Source organism: Rhamphochromis sp. 'chilingali', assembly GCF_963969265.1.
Source record: "Rhamphochromis sp. 'chilingali' genome assembly, chromosome: 11".
In the NCBI taxonomy this organism is placed as follows: domain Eukaryota; kingdom Metazoa; phylum Chordata; class Actinopteri; order Cichliformes; family Cichlidae; genus Rhamphochromis; species Rhamphochromis sp. 'chilingali'.
In genome coordinates this window covers 36,659,672-36,673,226 of record NC_137938.1, presented here as the reverse complement: position 1 = coordinate 36,673,226, position 13,555 = coordinate 36,659,672, and the positions used below count along the sequence as shown (strand labels likewise).

Genomic DNA, 13,555 nt, shown 5'->3' with positions numbered 1-13,555 from the left:
CTGCTCCACTGGCAGTAAAAGCTCAGACTGAGCACAAACTCAGATGTAGTACTCTATTTTCTAAACTGTCTCCTTGAAAGATCCATTATCACCACTACCCTAAGAACATATAACCTGTAACCACACCTATTCACACTTTTACAGGGAGGGGGAGGGTAATAGCCGACCTCTTGAGGTATCAATCTCCTGACTGAGGACAGCGCTGCTGGGCTTTCTGTCACTTTTTTAAATAATGGCTGGATTTCTTTCTGAATTTGAACCTGGACACATTTTTTTTTCTGCCACAAGTTTCACTTTAGACTTTATTTACACGATGGACGTCGACATAATGATGCCAGCCCATTGGTTGGTGGACTTTACACTGTAGCACTTGATGAACTTTTTGAGTCCAGACGGTGTAATATTTAGATGAGAGGGTGGAGTGCTAGCTATCAGCTAACACCAGTGAGCTTGGTTAGCTTCTATGTATGTAACGCTCAGACATGCACAGCTAATTAGAGAGAAACTACAAGAAATGAACCAACCACAACTGAAACACAAACTTCCTAGATGGTCTGCATCTCACTGTATTTTATATTGTTTGTCGAATGATTTGATGCAGAGTTGGACCAAAGCTGGTTTACTAACTCGCTTTGCTGTGTATCGTGGCTCACTTCTCCTTCAGTAACTACTTCACTGCACCCACATTCCCCCTTTTTGTGGATGACTAAGTAAGGTGACCGCAGCTAGCAGCGTTTTTCTTGCTGTTGCGGCAACTTCTCTGACATACTTTCCACTTCAATCCCGCTAAGTCACACTGAGTCACTCACACAGGTGCAGTGAAGCTGTGGTTACTGGGTCGAGCGAAGCACTGGTGAAGGAATTATTTTGAACTTAATTGGCATTCTGTTGTCGTCTCTGGCTCCCGCTCCTCTCCTCGGCTCTGTTTCCTGAGCAAATGCTAGCTCCTCTGTGGCCTCCACTGTTACTCACTGGTGTTTGTTGCTGGTCTAATGAAGTCAGTGCTGTTTGGTGCTCTTATCATCATGATATTTGATTTAAATGGTGTGCTGCATGTTAGAAAGTTAACCATGGTTTCTGACTGAGACTAGGGCTGAACGATTATGGAAAATAATCTAATTGCGATTTTTTGCCCCAATATTGCGATTGCGATGGGATATGCGATTATTTTTTAAGGTCTTTGTCTTCTGTATTATTAAACAAAGACAAGCAATACATCATATAGTATGGCCAATACTATATTACATTAATTTTAAACTGTTCTTTCCTGGAAGACAGACCTCTGTTATGATAACATGAGGTGATGCATGAATTGATGACTGACATTTTTATTTAACTTCTTCAATCACAACAGTATATTTGAACATACACAATAGTTTATTTTTAGCTTACAAACATCTGAGCATAAAGTGCTGACAAGGAACCCTGGTGTAAACATTAAAATGAAAGTCAGTACAATGTGCAGATTGCAGAAATATACATAAACAAAATCAGTGGCTTTACCACACTCAGTTTTTCGACATCTGTGAACTACTAGACAGTCATTCAATTAAAAAAGAATATTAAATAAATAAAACTAATAAATAAAAAATACACACATCTTACTGATCTCTGCAGTCAGTAACATTACACATAAAGTGCAAACATAATAGCAATTGTATAAACACACACACAAACACGCCTTTAAAGTTTAAAGGCGTGAAATTGGACGGTCTAGTTCTGATTAGCGTCACCGCTGTCTCGGTGGAGTTTATTAAACTCGGCCGTCTGCTTCTTGCTATCTAAAATATAACCAGACACTGGTGTAAATTCTCGACTGTCTCATACTTCTGTTTAATAAGTTTTCTGTTTGACGTTTAGTCAGCTGTGTGAAAACCAAGGAGGAACCCACCCGGGGGATTAATAAAGTTTTATTTTATCTAATCTAATAACTTTAATCTCAGCCAAACCGATTTACTCACGAACAAACAAAACACTGAAAAAAGCCCAACAATAACATTTTTAGGTTGTCTAAGTGACTTATATATTACGTTTAACCCGAGCAGCGAAAGTCCGCGGTGATCTGAAAATAATGTGCCGGGAGTTGTGCCGTTCTCGGCCGCATCAGTAACCCTCGAGCTCCCGGCTAGCTGTCGAGCTGGTGGGTAGCAGACGCCTCTGAAAACGTCGAAGCACTTTTGCAAATATGGGATATCTTGATAAACCGAGCAGATATTTGATGTTTACACAACTACTTTCTCGCCTGAAAATATGTTAAAAGTTTATTTTGTGACCCAGAAAGATTAGTATGAGTAATTTTAAAACTTAGTAGCGGCCGCCATTGCTGGAAACTGGAGTTTGGCTGGGCCGCGCTATGACTTCTGGGATATGGTAGGCCACGAAGGACACACCCGACCCATCCTTCAAATTCGGGGAAAAGGAGGACGCATTTGTCGGCTACATTCGGAGGAGTCTACGAATTTGGACAGCCTTCGGCACGTCGCTGTGACGTAATCGGTCTACAAATGCGGCCTCAGGAGGATGCAGCCCATGAATTTGGACATGTCCAGAGTATAATCGCAGCCTTTGCGGTTAGAAAATTGCACTTGATCATGTCGCGATATTATCGCAAATGCGATATATCGTTCAGCCCTAACTGAGACTATGAATGCTTTTGGCCATGAACAATGAAAATGTGATAAGATAACCTTTTCACAACAAGGTCCGGTGCACTGACCATCAAAAAACTGGACTGACTCATTTAAAAACTGGAATCTATCCACACACCCCAGAACTGTTTATCTGTATGTGATTTTCAATACTGCAAAGTTGGGCATTTTAACATGCATGTCTATGGGGACTGACTTGTATTTTGTGCCATTGCCAAACGGCCATTAGAGGAACTGCAGTTTTTGGCACTTCCACACACAGCAGCACATATGATTACGTGGCATGTCGAGTCATGACTACCTGAACAATGAAAGAACTTTTCTATCAGCACCAAGTGACATGCTTGAGACTGAGAGTCTTTTTTCAAGAAAACACAGCATGTTTTGGGGGGGTTTTCAGGGTTTTTCAGTGATGGACAGATATTGAGATTGTGGCCTCCATGATTTTCTTCCATGATTTGTTTTCATGGTCTGATCTAGAAAAATGCATTTAGCTCAAAATATTATTCAACTAGTTCAAAAATACTCACCTGAATAAATGACAGGTGGACAAAAATGTTTTCAAAGTATAAATTATAACCACACAATCTCACTACCTCACACTGACACTGTAAGTTAATAAAATCATGCACATTCATACCTCGGGGGGAATTTAAAAGCATCACGCCACCAACTGCATGACGTCGGACTGTGGGAGGAAGTCAGGCAGCGAGAACGCGCTAACTCCACACAGAAAGGCCTCGGCCAGACGCTGGATTTAAACCAGGAACCTTCTTGCTTCAGAAGTGCTAAACATCGTGCTGCCATGCAGCTCTTGGTGTGGAGGTTATAATTTATAATGTATGCTTTAAAAAAAGAAAAGCATTATTAAAAGCTTTAAGCTGTCTTATCGTGGTATTCTTTTACCTGTTGTCACTATTCCAACTGATGATGATGTTTTTGACCACAATCATCAGTCTCTGCAACATCTGTGCACCTGTCAGGTTTTCAGAATGCTGACGTGGTACATCGTATTGGGACAAAGTTTCACCAGTGGCACTTTAAACTGCTTCATCCTAATTTAAGTATGGCTTTCTGACCTTATTTAAATGCCCATCAGACACTCAGGATTCATGTTATTCATGTTTAAACATTTCACCTGCTTCTAGACTCCTTTAAATAAGAGAAGGAGAGAGAGAGAGAACAAAGGAGCAGTTTGTGAGAGCGAGTGAGCATGAAGGCAGAGATGATACTTCACTTTAGATACTGCTGCATTATTGAATGTAATTTTGTGTTTAAGAACAAATCTTTTAACACTGAATGTTGAATCACGGTTCTTCTCCTGCTCTCTTTCACCCTTTTCTGTAACTACTGAATCTATCTAATAAAGATAGAAAGGCGATAGAAATTGTCTTTAAAAATGCATCGAATCAGCCTGAGAAGCTTCAGTGACTCAGTCATTATGAAAAGTTATCAGGAGTTATGGTTTCTACTTAACAACACTAAATGGTACTTTAATTATTAGATTCTTAATGCTGCTCGAGCAGTTTGTGCAGTCGTGTATTGAGACATTCATTCATGTTTAGCGAGGATGTGTAGAACCGCTGCTTTGGTTGCCATTGTCTTGGCTTCCGTTGCAAATATAAGGAACCGTGGATTTGCTTTTAACCAGGATATTTGCTCCGATGCACACATAGAACAAGAAGTCTCTGTTAGTCAGGCATCTGAAATTGAAATGAACTGTGCAATCATCACCGGCACTGACTGGTCATGTTCACAGAATAAAAGCAGGAAGGGCAGTGGAATAGCAATGAGCGGTTATTTCCCAGCCAATTAAACAAATGACTGTTTTCATGATTAATGGACTCATTGTTTAATCTTTAAAATGACACAATTATGAGAGAAGGCTCTTTCATCTAAACATGTCTAATCATCACATTTAAGAAGCTGGAATCAGCAAAAATATAGTTGTTATGAGGGGGTAGCTATGGAAACAGGCAAGTTTTAAGCATGTTTCTTGTGACATCACTCACTTTTCAGGTAAGAGTTTTTTACTTTAAAGTCAAGCATGTAAATACACCAAAGTACAAATCGTTACAGTAGTTATACAATAAATAATTGGGAAGCGTATCTGTAACCGGAAGGTCGCCGGTTCGATCCCCGGGCTCTCTGTCCTGGTCAAGACACTTCACCTACTGACTACTGGTGATGGCCAGAGGGGCCGATGGCGCGATATGGCAGCCTGGCTTCTGTCAGTCTGCCCCAGGGCATCTGTGGCTACACTTGTAGCTTGCCTCCACCAGTGTGTGAATGTGAGAGTGAATGAATAGTGGCATTGTAAAGCGCTTTGGGTGCCTTGAAAAGCGCTATATAAATGCAATCCATTATTATTATTATTATTTATGAGGTTGAAGTTTTTCCCATCAATGCTTTTTGGGATGTAACTGCCTGTGAAAAGTATTAAAAGAAGTATTAAGCTACATATTTAGGAGCTGTTGTTAAAGAGTTACATCTAACATATAAAGAACATCGTATCATCATCCTTAAAGTGCTCTGGATGACAGTACAACCCAGTGCGGCCCTCACCCAGTTGCCAAGGGTAATTATTTGAAGCTGTGAGTAAAGGAGGTCTTTAAAGGTTATTGTCTCATTAATGGGATGTTGGGAGTATCCGAGCAGTAGAAGCATTTTCCCTCCCTTTATTTCTTTTCTCTCTCTCTGTTCAGGTGCTGGGCCTCCGGCCGATCGGACAGTGGTGATTGACGAATACAGGTACCTGTCTCAAAAGCTGTTTGCAGCCGTGTCCGTCTTCGCCGGCCTCGGCATCCTGCTCGGCATCGTCTGTCTAACCTTCAACATCTATAACGGGAATGTCCGGTGAGTCCTCGAACACTCGACATCCACATAGCCTGAAATATTCTCCCCTCGTAGTCTTCGCTTATTATTTTGCATTCACTGTCGTTCTGTTTATCTTGCTTTGAGTTTTTTTTGGAGAGGTCATTGTATAAGCTGCTTCTCCTGCACAAGCCTTTTACTTGTTTACTTTGGATTCAAGTGTGTGTCAGTGAAAGTGTGTTTGAATATAAATAAGTGCCTTTGTGAGCACACCAGACATTTTTAAATAACTGTATGTTTTACTCTAAAACTCAACAGAAAAATTATGCTCCAACAATTTTGAGACTTAATTAGATTTTTAAATAAATCCAAAATGTTATAGTGTCAGCTTTTCAAGTGTAGTAATTATTTTGTTTTCATGCTTTACTTAATTAATTGTTTTTAGGTTTTAAAGACTGTTAATGCCACAAAGTTTGGATCTTGAAATTAGCTGTGGTTAAGTCACGCAAGGAAAATCTTCCTTTTAAGATGGAGTTACAGATGAAATGGTCAAACAGCCGAAACTAATGAGGACCGACAGAGTCATGTCTCAAAGATTCAAGAGACAGCTTTGTTACACAAAAGTCATCTGTTTGGATAAAAATCTGTGAAGTCAGAGGAAATCAGATCTTGTAACAACCTCCTGCTGCTCACAGAGACCTCATCACTCACTGTGTTTGCACTCCAAGCGTGACTTTGAGTTTTTCTTGGATTTAAAACAGAGCTCAAAATAATTCTCAGAGATCTTCTTCTCCTTTGAGGTTAATGTAAATGAATGGCATGCTGTGTCTCCAGTTTGGGCATGGCTTTTTTTGCTATCTTGCTGCTGGTTTCATTGTCACAGCTTAAACGTAGCTCTAGAGCAAATGCAAATAAATTCACTTTAAAAAAACTGCCTTTTGAACTAGGATTTATGAGCTTAATACATGTCTGTGAAGCCAGTGGAGGATATCTCTGAGGTCTCTTTAACATAGTATTTTTATGTTTGACCTGGGTCAAAGTGATTTACAGTCCCACAAGTCCACAAGCTTATCAGGAGATTTACTTATTTATTTTTTTCTTTGGAAAGCTGGAGAGGTTTGTTCTTCTGAGGATCTCTGGCTGACTCGAGTGTGCCAATCAGGCCCTCCTCCACCTTTGATTATATTTCAAAGACAATTTCACCACGGGCTGCTTTCAGCAGCCAAAACAGTGCGAGTCAGATCAAATCAAATATATTCAGTAAGATGTTTTCACAAAACAGGTTTGCACCAGCTGCCTTGTTAGGAGACAAAACTCCAAAATCAATCCACCTTAAAACAACGAATGAGTCAAAAGCAATCACAGACGAGAAATCCAACGAACTGAATCTGACACATCTGACCTTTCGATGTCTCAGCTGCAGCTACAATAAAGTTCAGCAAATGTTTGACCTTCCAGGTGATTTCACACCTGTAGTTCAGTTAATTTGGTTCGCCTCAAACGGAGAAACAGATGTTTGCTCTTCAGCTGCGTTTATAGAGCAGGAAAAAGTGACTCAGATCTGGGTTTTTTCACTGAGCTGAATTTTAGAGCGTACAAAAACCACAAACAACAAACATGAGCTGCAATAATGCCATATAAACACCTGGGGAGTGAAGTGCTCAGCGCATCATGGGAAGTCCCCCAAAAGCACATCCATCTAGCGGCATGACTAAAGGATGGTTCAAGGTCGCCTGATCCACCCCCAACTATAAGCTTTTTTTTTTAAAAAAAGGACATTTTGAAGCCTGCTCTTAAAAGCAGAGGGTGTCTGTCTCCTGAACCTGAACTGGGAGTCGGTTGCACAGGAGAGGGACCTGGAAGCGGAAGGCTCTGCCTCCCATTTTAATTTGAGAAACTCTAAGAACACAAGTAGACCTGCAGTCTGAGAGCAAAGTGCTCTATTAGGATAAAATGGTACTATGAAGTTATGGTGTTGGCTAATCATTCAGCACTTTGAGCACAAGGAGAAGGAATTCAATTTAACAGTGAGCCAATAAAGAGAAGCTAATAAACGAGACGTATAATCTCTCTTTCAGTTCAGCTTCTAGGACCACTGGATAATAAGGAATTACACTAGTCCAGCCTTCCCAAATGCAGAGTGGTGTGAACAGCACAGATCACATGGACTCATTCCATTCAGACCATTTAGATGTGCATCTTTAATCTGAGCAGTCAAAATGGACTTTATGTGATCAGCCATGAGAATCCCGTGGAGGCACTTACATGTATAGTTAACATCTTCATCCCTGAAACACCCTGTACTGGCTTCAAGCAATATTTGTTACGAGAAAAAAAAAAAACAGAACCATTTTTCAAAGGTCAAAGAGGCCATCTTATAAACATGGATGTAGTATTTGCCATGCTTTATTTCTGTTGCTTCAAATAAAGCTGCAAAGCATTCAGAGTTTGGGCGAAATTATAGTTTAAGATAGTTTAAAGCACCGGTCCCCAACCTTTTTTGCACCACGGACCGGTTTATGCCCGACAATATTTTCACAGACCGGCCTTTAAGGTGTCGCGGATAAAAACAACAAAATAAAACTAGTACCGGTACCAAAAAAAAGAAGATTTATTCATAACACACGTGAAAAGACCCAGGAAAACCGAGTAAACGATAAAAACGATAACAAAATAACGCTGAAAACCGATAAAAACCCTGAAAAGCATACATTTCACACCTGAGCCTCAACTCTCGCGGCCCGGTACCAAATGACTCACGGACCAGTACCGGTCCGAGACCCGGGGGTTGGGGACCACTGGTTTAAAGGACATAGGTCTTAAAGCTGAAGCGCCTGCATTCTTTTTCATATATTCCACCCTGGCTGAAAAAAGCTTCCAGTAGAATCGAGAGAGAACAGCCCTCAGCTCATTGACTCTTTGACCTCAGTAAACACTTGGCTGATGACTTTATGCGCTCAATCGCAACTTTCAGGATATAAAAAAATCAACATGGAGTACATTTTATAACGCTTTGGTAATTATTACAGTCAGGAAGGAGAATTAGCCAATGAGCTTCCTGCATCCTTGGTCTCACAGTCAGATCCATCTGTTGTCATGTTTGGTTTTGAAATACAGTCAGATTAAAGTTTATTCTCAGACTCAGTGTCACAGTGGCTGCCAGAGATGGGCAGTAACGCGTTACTTGTAACGCGTTACTGTAATCTGATTACTTTTTTCAAGTAACGAGTAAAGTAAGGGATTACTATTGCAAAATCGGTAATTAGATTACCGTTACTTTCCCGTAGGAACACTGCGTTACTAAAACCGTGATTTTTTTTGCGAGAATGTCTCATGACAGTGACGTAAGCAAGTGCGACGTTGGTGACAGCAGCTGTGTGCAGATCAACAATGGATAATATATCGAGTGCGGGAGAGAGTATGAGCGTGCAGCGTTTAAAGTGTGGAAGTACTGACCTTACTTTGAGTTTGATTCCATAAAAAGTGACAAAAACATTAGCGTCCATCGTGCGTGGGAAGAAAACTTCTTTTTACAGCGAAAAAAACCCCTAAACTTCCGAGCAAGCACCGAGTAGCTACGACGTGATGGGAAACTCACAGAGACACTCGCGCGGATTCTTCAACTGACCGCAGCACACCTACACCAGGGTAACCCTCCGCCTACCCTGCTCCTGCTTTACAGGTGAAAATAGAGCAAAAGGACCGCTGAGTCTTTGACTTTATTTATTTTCTGCTGTGTTTTACTTGCATCTGTTTGAAAGAGTGAGTGAAAACACAAAAAATATTTTATTTTATGTGCTGGAATGTGTAGAAAATAGGTTTAAATGTTAAACTAATTTATTCAAGTCAGAGAATGTTGCATATAATTAAATGTTTTGCTTGATGCATAAAGTTAAAAGATTAAAACTGATAAAACAAGTTAAAAAAAGAGACTTTTCCATTTGATTACATTTTGTATGATGGATTATGTAGAAAAAGTAGAATTGGGCTGAAAGATCTATCACTTTATCACCTCTTCAGGTTGTAAATCGTGTTTTTAAAAAGTAACTAAGTAACTAAGTAACTAAGTAATTAATTACTTTTGAAAATAAGTAATCAGTAAAGTAACGGGATTACTTTTTGGGGGGAGTAATCAGTAATTAATTACTGATTACTTTTTTCAAGTAACTTGACCAACACTGGTGGCTGCACACATTTTTATATATAGTGTATGTTCCAATAACTTACTGCTGTGAGGTTGGCATGTACTTGGTAGTTTACAGTTTTCACCTGAAGTAAAGTCATTATTGTGTTTTCTGGAACCTTTCAAACATCGTCCAACGAACTGATTCTGCTTTCAGGAAAGAGACTGAAAAGCTACTGATTTTCAGTGTTTTCTTGCTCTGAGCACCACAAGGCAAATACAATTTATTTCCATTACATTCATCGGAAGGCAGACATCTCTACACGATCTCCAATACTGGGAAACACAGCACTACAGGCAACAGGAAAAATACTTATATTTGATTAGTGGTTAACATTTCTTGTAAGGGATTTGCATCCTGAAACCCTGGATATTTGTTTCATTGGTTCTGGCCCAGTTCTGGTTGGCACAGGCTTTTTTTAAGCAAACGACAAAGTCATACTGACTCATTAAATGGGTAATTTTGCATTAGCGCAGGATACAGAAACCAAATTGTGGTGACTGACAGCAGGCTGTGCAGCACTCTAATGCTTCTGATCTATATATTTATGCTCCCTGGTGTCACATACATCACATACTGTTATCGTGTGAGAGCAGTCATGCAGAGATAAAAATCGAGCACAGAAGGGGAAAAAAATGACCGTTTTTTCCTCCAACACTGGCCTCAATCAATCATAATTCAAAGCAGCAGTTCAACGCTGTGCATAATAAAAGGAGAAAGCAACACTTCATGTCAGAGAATAACCCCCGCAGCACCTCATACGTCAATGGTATATAACAGACTGAAAGGTTACTTCAGATGTTCTAGCATTCGTTAGCGAGTCAGAGAGTGTACATGTGAATGTATGTTTGTATGCGCTCTACATGAGTGTGGAGCTGTGCTGTAAATAAGCAGTGCGGCCCCCCGGGGATGTGCAAGGGCAGGTCAATGGGATAAAAGAGTCAAACGTGCACACTCTGCTGCAGGAGATCGGCAGCCTGAGCAGAATATATTAAAAACTCTTAAATTGAAACTAAATCTCTTCTTGGGAACATTATAATGCTGAGAAGGTCCCTGGAGGAATTTAAATAAACACATTGTCTTGAACAGAGAGAAATCACTGTGCCTGTTTTTTCTTCTTGATTGTCCATTTAGCTCCTGTCTCTTCTCCCACACTCACTATCGTTTTTAAATATGACTGCTGCAGCTGCAGTGCAGAGGCAAAACTTTCATCTGATTTTTCAAAGCAGGGTGTAGACCACGGAGAGCTTAAAGACACTGTGCAGCTTCCAGAAAACTATTGTTATTAGTCGTATTCAGCAGTGTTGCCTGCATTTGGGTGCAGCTTATGCTCACATGCAGTGTGTGTGCTAGCACCGATTACACTATCCTACTCTTAGGCTCCACTGTTTTATATTGACTACTGGATGCCATGTATGTTGTATAACTGGGAAACCAACAAATGCAGAAATGGTAAAAAGAAAGTACTCCAGGTTTTTCATACCATAATAAAAGTCATGTGGTCCTTAGCAGGTCTTAAAATGAGGTAAATCCAGCCTCAGATCCACTACAAAGTACACATGTACTGCTTCCATAGGAATTCTGATAATCAAATTACATGTATAGAAACCCCAGTGAAGAACGAGTCAGTCCACAGGCTTATGGAGGCGACCAAGAGAACCTTTTTAATTCAGTTAAATTATTTTGTAGCACCAAAGCACAACAGCAGTTGGCTGAAACCTCCTAGGACCTGGCGTCTACACATGCAGACATCACATTCTGGGTTGTCTAGACCACACTACTAAATTTTGCTCTACAAGGGCCTGATATACACTTACGAGGACATTATGCTGCCACTGTTCTATCAAAATTTAAAACGAATGAGCTCATATGTGGATATCAGGCCCTTGGAGCGCAAAATTTGGTAAAAAGATAATTCTTTGTTTTTACATTCATCAGGTCCCAATCAGCCGAAATAGCAAAGAGAAATTAAATATGCATGTCATGAAAGAGTTCGGGTCTTAGGAGGTTATTGTACTTTATATTGTAAGGTACAAGACCCTACAGTAATACAAAGAAAACCCCATCAATCAAACAATCCCTTTTGAGCAAGCACATGGCAACAGTGGGAAGGAAAAACTCCCTTTTAACAGGAAGAAACATCCAGCGGAACCAGGCTCAGAGATGGGCGGCCGGACTTCCGGTTTATGTGACTATGGCGTAGGTCGCACCGAGCGTAGCTCCTGCAGAGTCTAGTTATTATCTAGCATTTCCAGGCACTTTTTGACGGGTTTTTTCTTTTTGTATAGTTCCGAGACAAGACTGTTTTTGCCTTTTGTGTTTACAATGTCGCGTAAGGTTAATAAGAGCGCAAGCACCTCTCAGCCGAACTTGCGGCCTGCTGCTAACACTGCATCCCCGCCTCGTGGTAAAACTTCGCCACGGCCTGGGTCACCCGACACGCCGCTCGTCGATACGGAAAAATTCACGAAGGCTGAACTCCTCTCTGAACTTCGTGAAGAAATTTCATCACTGTTTAAAAAGGAACTGACGGCAGCGTTTGCGGAGAATCTCACGTCTATCAGGTCCGACATACAGCAACTAAAAACGGACCTTTCCTCAGATATAACTACCATGCGGCAGGAATTCGCTGGCCTCAGGAGCACGGTTACGGGGATGGAGCAGTCTCTCTCCACATGTACAGATGATATTGTCCACCTCCAAGCCAAAGTTGATGCGATGTCAAAGGAGTTGGCCAAATTGGAGAATAAATGCGAGGATTTGGAGTCCAGGTCTCGCCGCAATAATATACGCATTGTTGGTGTGCCAGAGGAGAACGTCCTGTCCGCTACAGATGTGTCCATGCTGTTGATGGAGGCATTTCAGCTTGGGAAGGAGCCGCTTGTAGACAGAGCCCACCGAACTTTGGCCCCCAAACCTAACACCGGTGAACGTCCCCGTGCTGTGGTTGTGAGGCTGCACTATTACGCGGACTGTGCTAGGATTCTCCAGAAGGCCAGGGAGCTGCAGAGAGTGCAGATAAATAATATGACCATTTCTGTGTTCCCCGACCACACCGCTAAGACAGCGCGGGCCCGTGCGGCTTTCAATGAGGTCCGTCGCCAGCTTCGCGGCATCCAGGGAGTCCGATTTGGGATCCTCTATCCGGCAAGACTACGGATCACTTATCAAGGAATGCAGCGCGACTTCGTCTCGCCAGATGAGGCCAAGGAATATATTAAGACAATAACCACAAGATAAAAGATATAGCAGGACAATGTTTGTCTGTTTGAAATAGCGTATGATCCTAATCCAAACATCATTGTGGTAAGCTAAGTTTGTTACTCTGCCAAACACTTGTTTTGTTTTACCTGTCTAATAGTAAAATATAATTGGGTTATTTTTATTTTATTTGTGCCTTTTAATCTATTGAGAAAAGACTCTGTTGGAGCTTTGGTTTGACACGGTTCGTTTCGTAGTCGGGAGCGTTTTTGTTCAGATTGCTCCGGGTGGGAGCGTGCACTGCCGTCTCCGTCGTTTGGGGATGGGGGCTTTTGCTGTGCAGGGGGGAGGCGGGTGGGTGTGTTTGACGTGTTATTATTATTTTTATTCTGAAGCTGTACTTTTGTTGTTGTGGGTTTGCGTTGTGTGTTTGTGTGAGTGTGTTTTTCCCACTTGTTCTTTCTTTGGGGGTGAAGAAATAAGTATTTTCTCTTTTGTCTTTTTGCAATGATCAGCACTTCAGGTCAGTCCTTAGGCAATAGTGGTATTAGATTTTTAACTTGGAATGTCAAAGGTATGAATAGCCCAATTAAACGATCTAAAATATTTACGCATCTTAAACGTTTAAAGAGTGATGTAATGTTTTTGCAAGAGACCCATTTGCGAGATCGGGATCATCTTAGGCTCAGGTGCCCATGGGTGGGTCAT

The 13,555-nt window shown here is 41.1% G+C and overlaps 1 protein-coding gene across 4 annotated transcripts in view; it reads left to right on the top strand.

The window, feature by feature from the left end:
- The window catches only part of gabbr1a (gamma-aminobutyric acid (GABA) B receptor, 1a), a 141,341-nt gene that overhangs the window by 92,412 nt on the left and 35,374 nt on the right, over positions 1-13,555 (top strand). For all 4 annotated transcript variants that reach the window (XR_013973533.1, XM_080897364.1, XM_080897362.1 and 1 more), the window contains one exon: positions 5,354-5,504. Coding sequence is in view for 3 of the 4 variants with exons in the window: in XM_080897364.1 (XP_080753490.1) it covers positions 5,354-5,504 (151 nt within the window). In the remaining variant the exon portion in view is untranslated. The remainder of the gene's footprint in view (positions 1-5,353; positions 5,505-13,555) is intronic.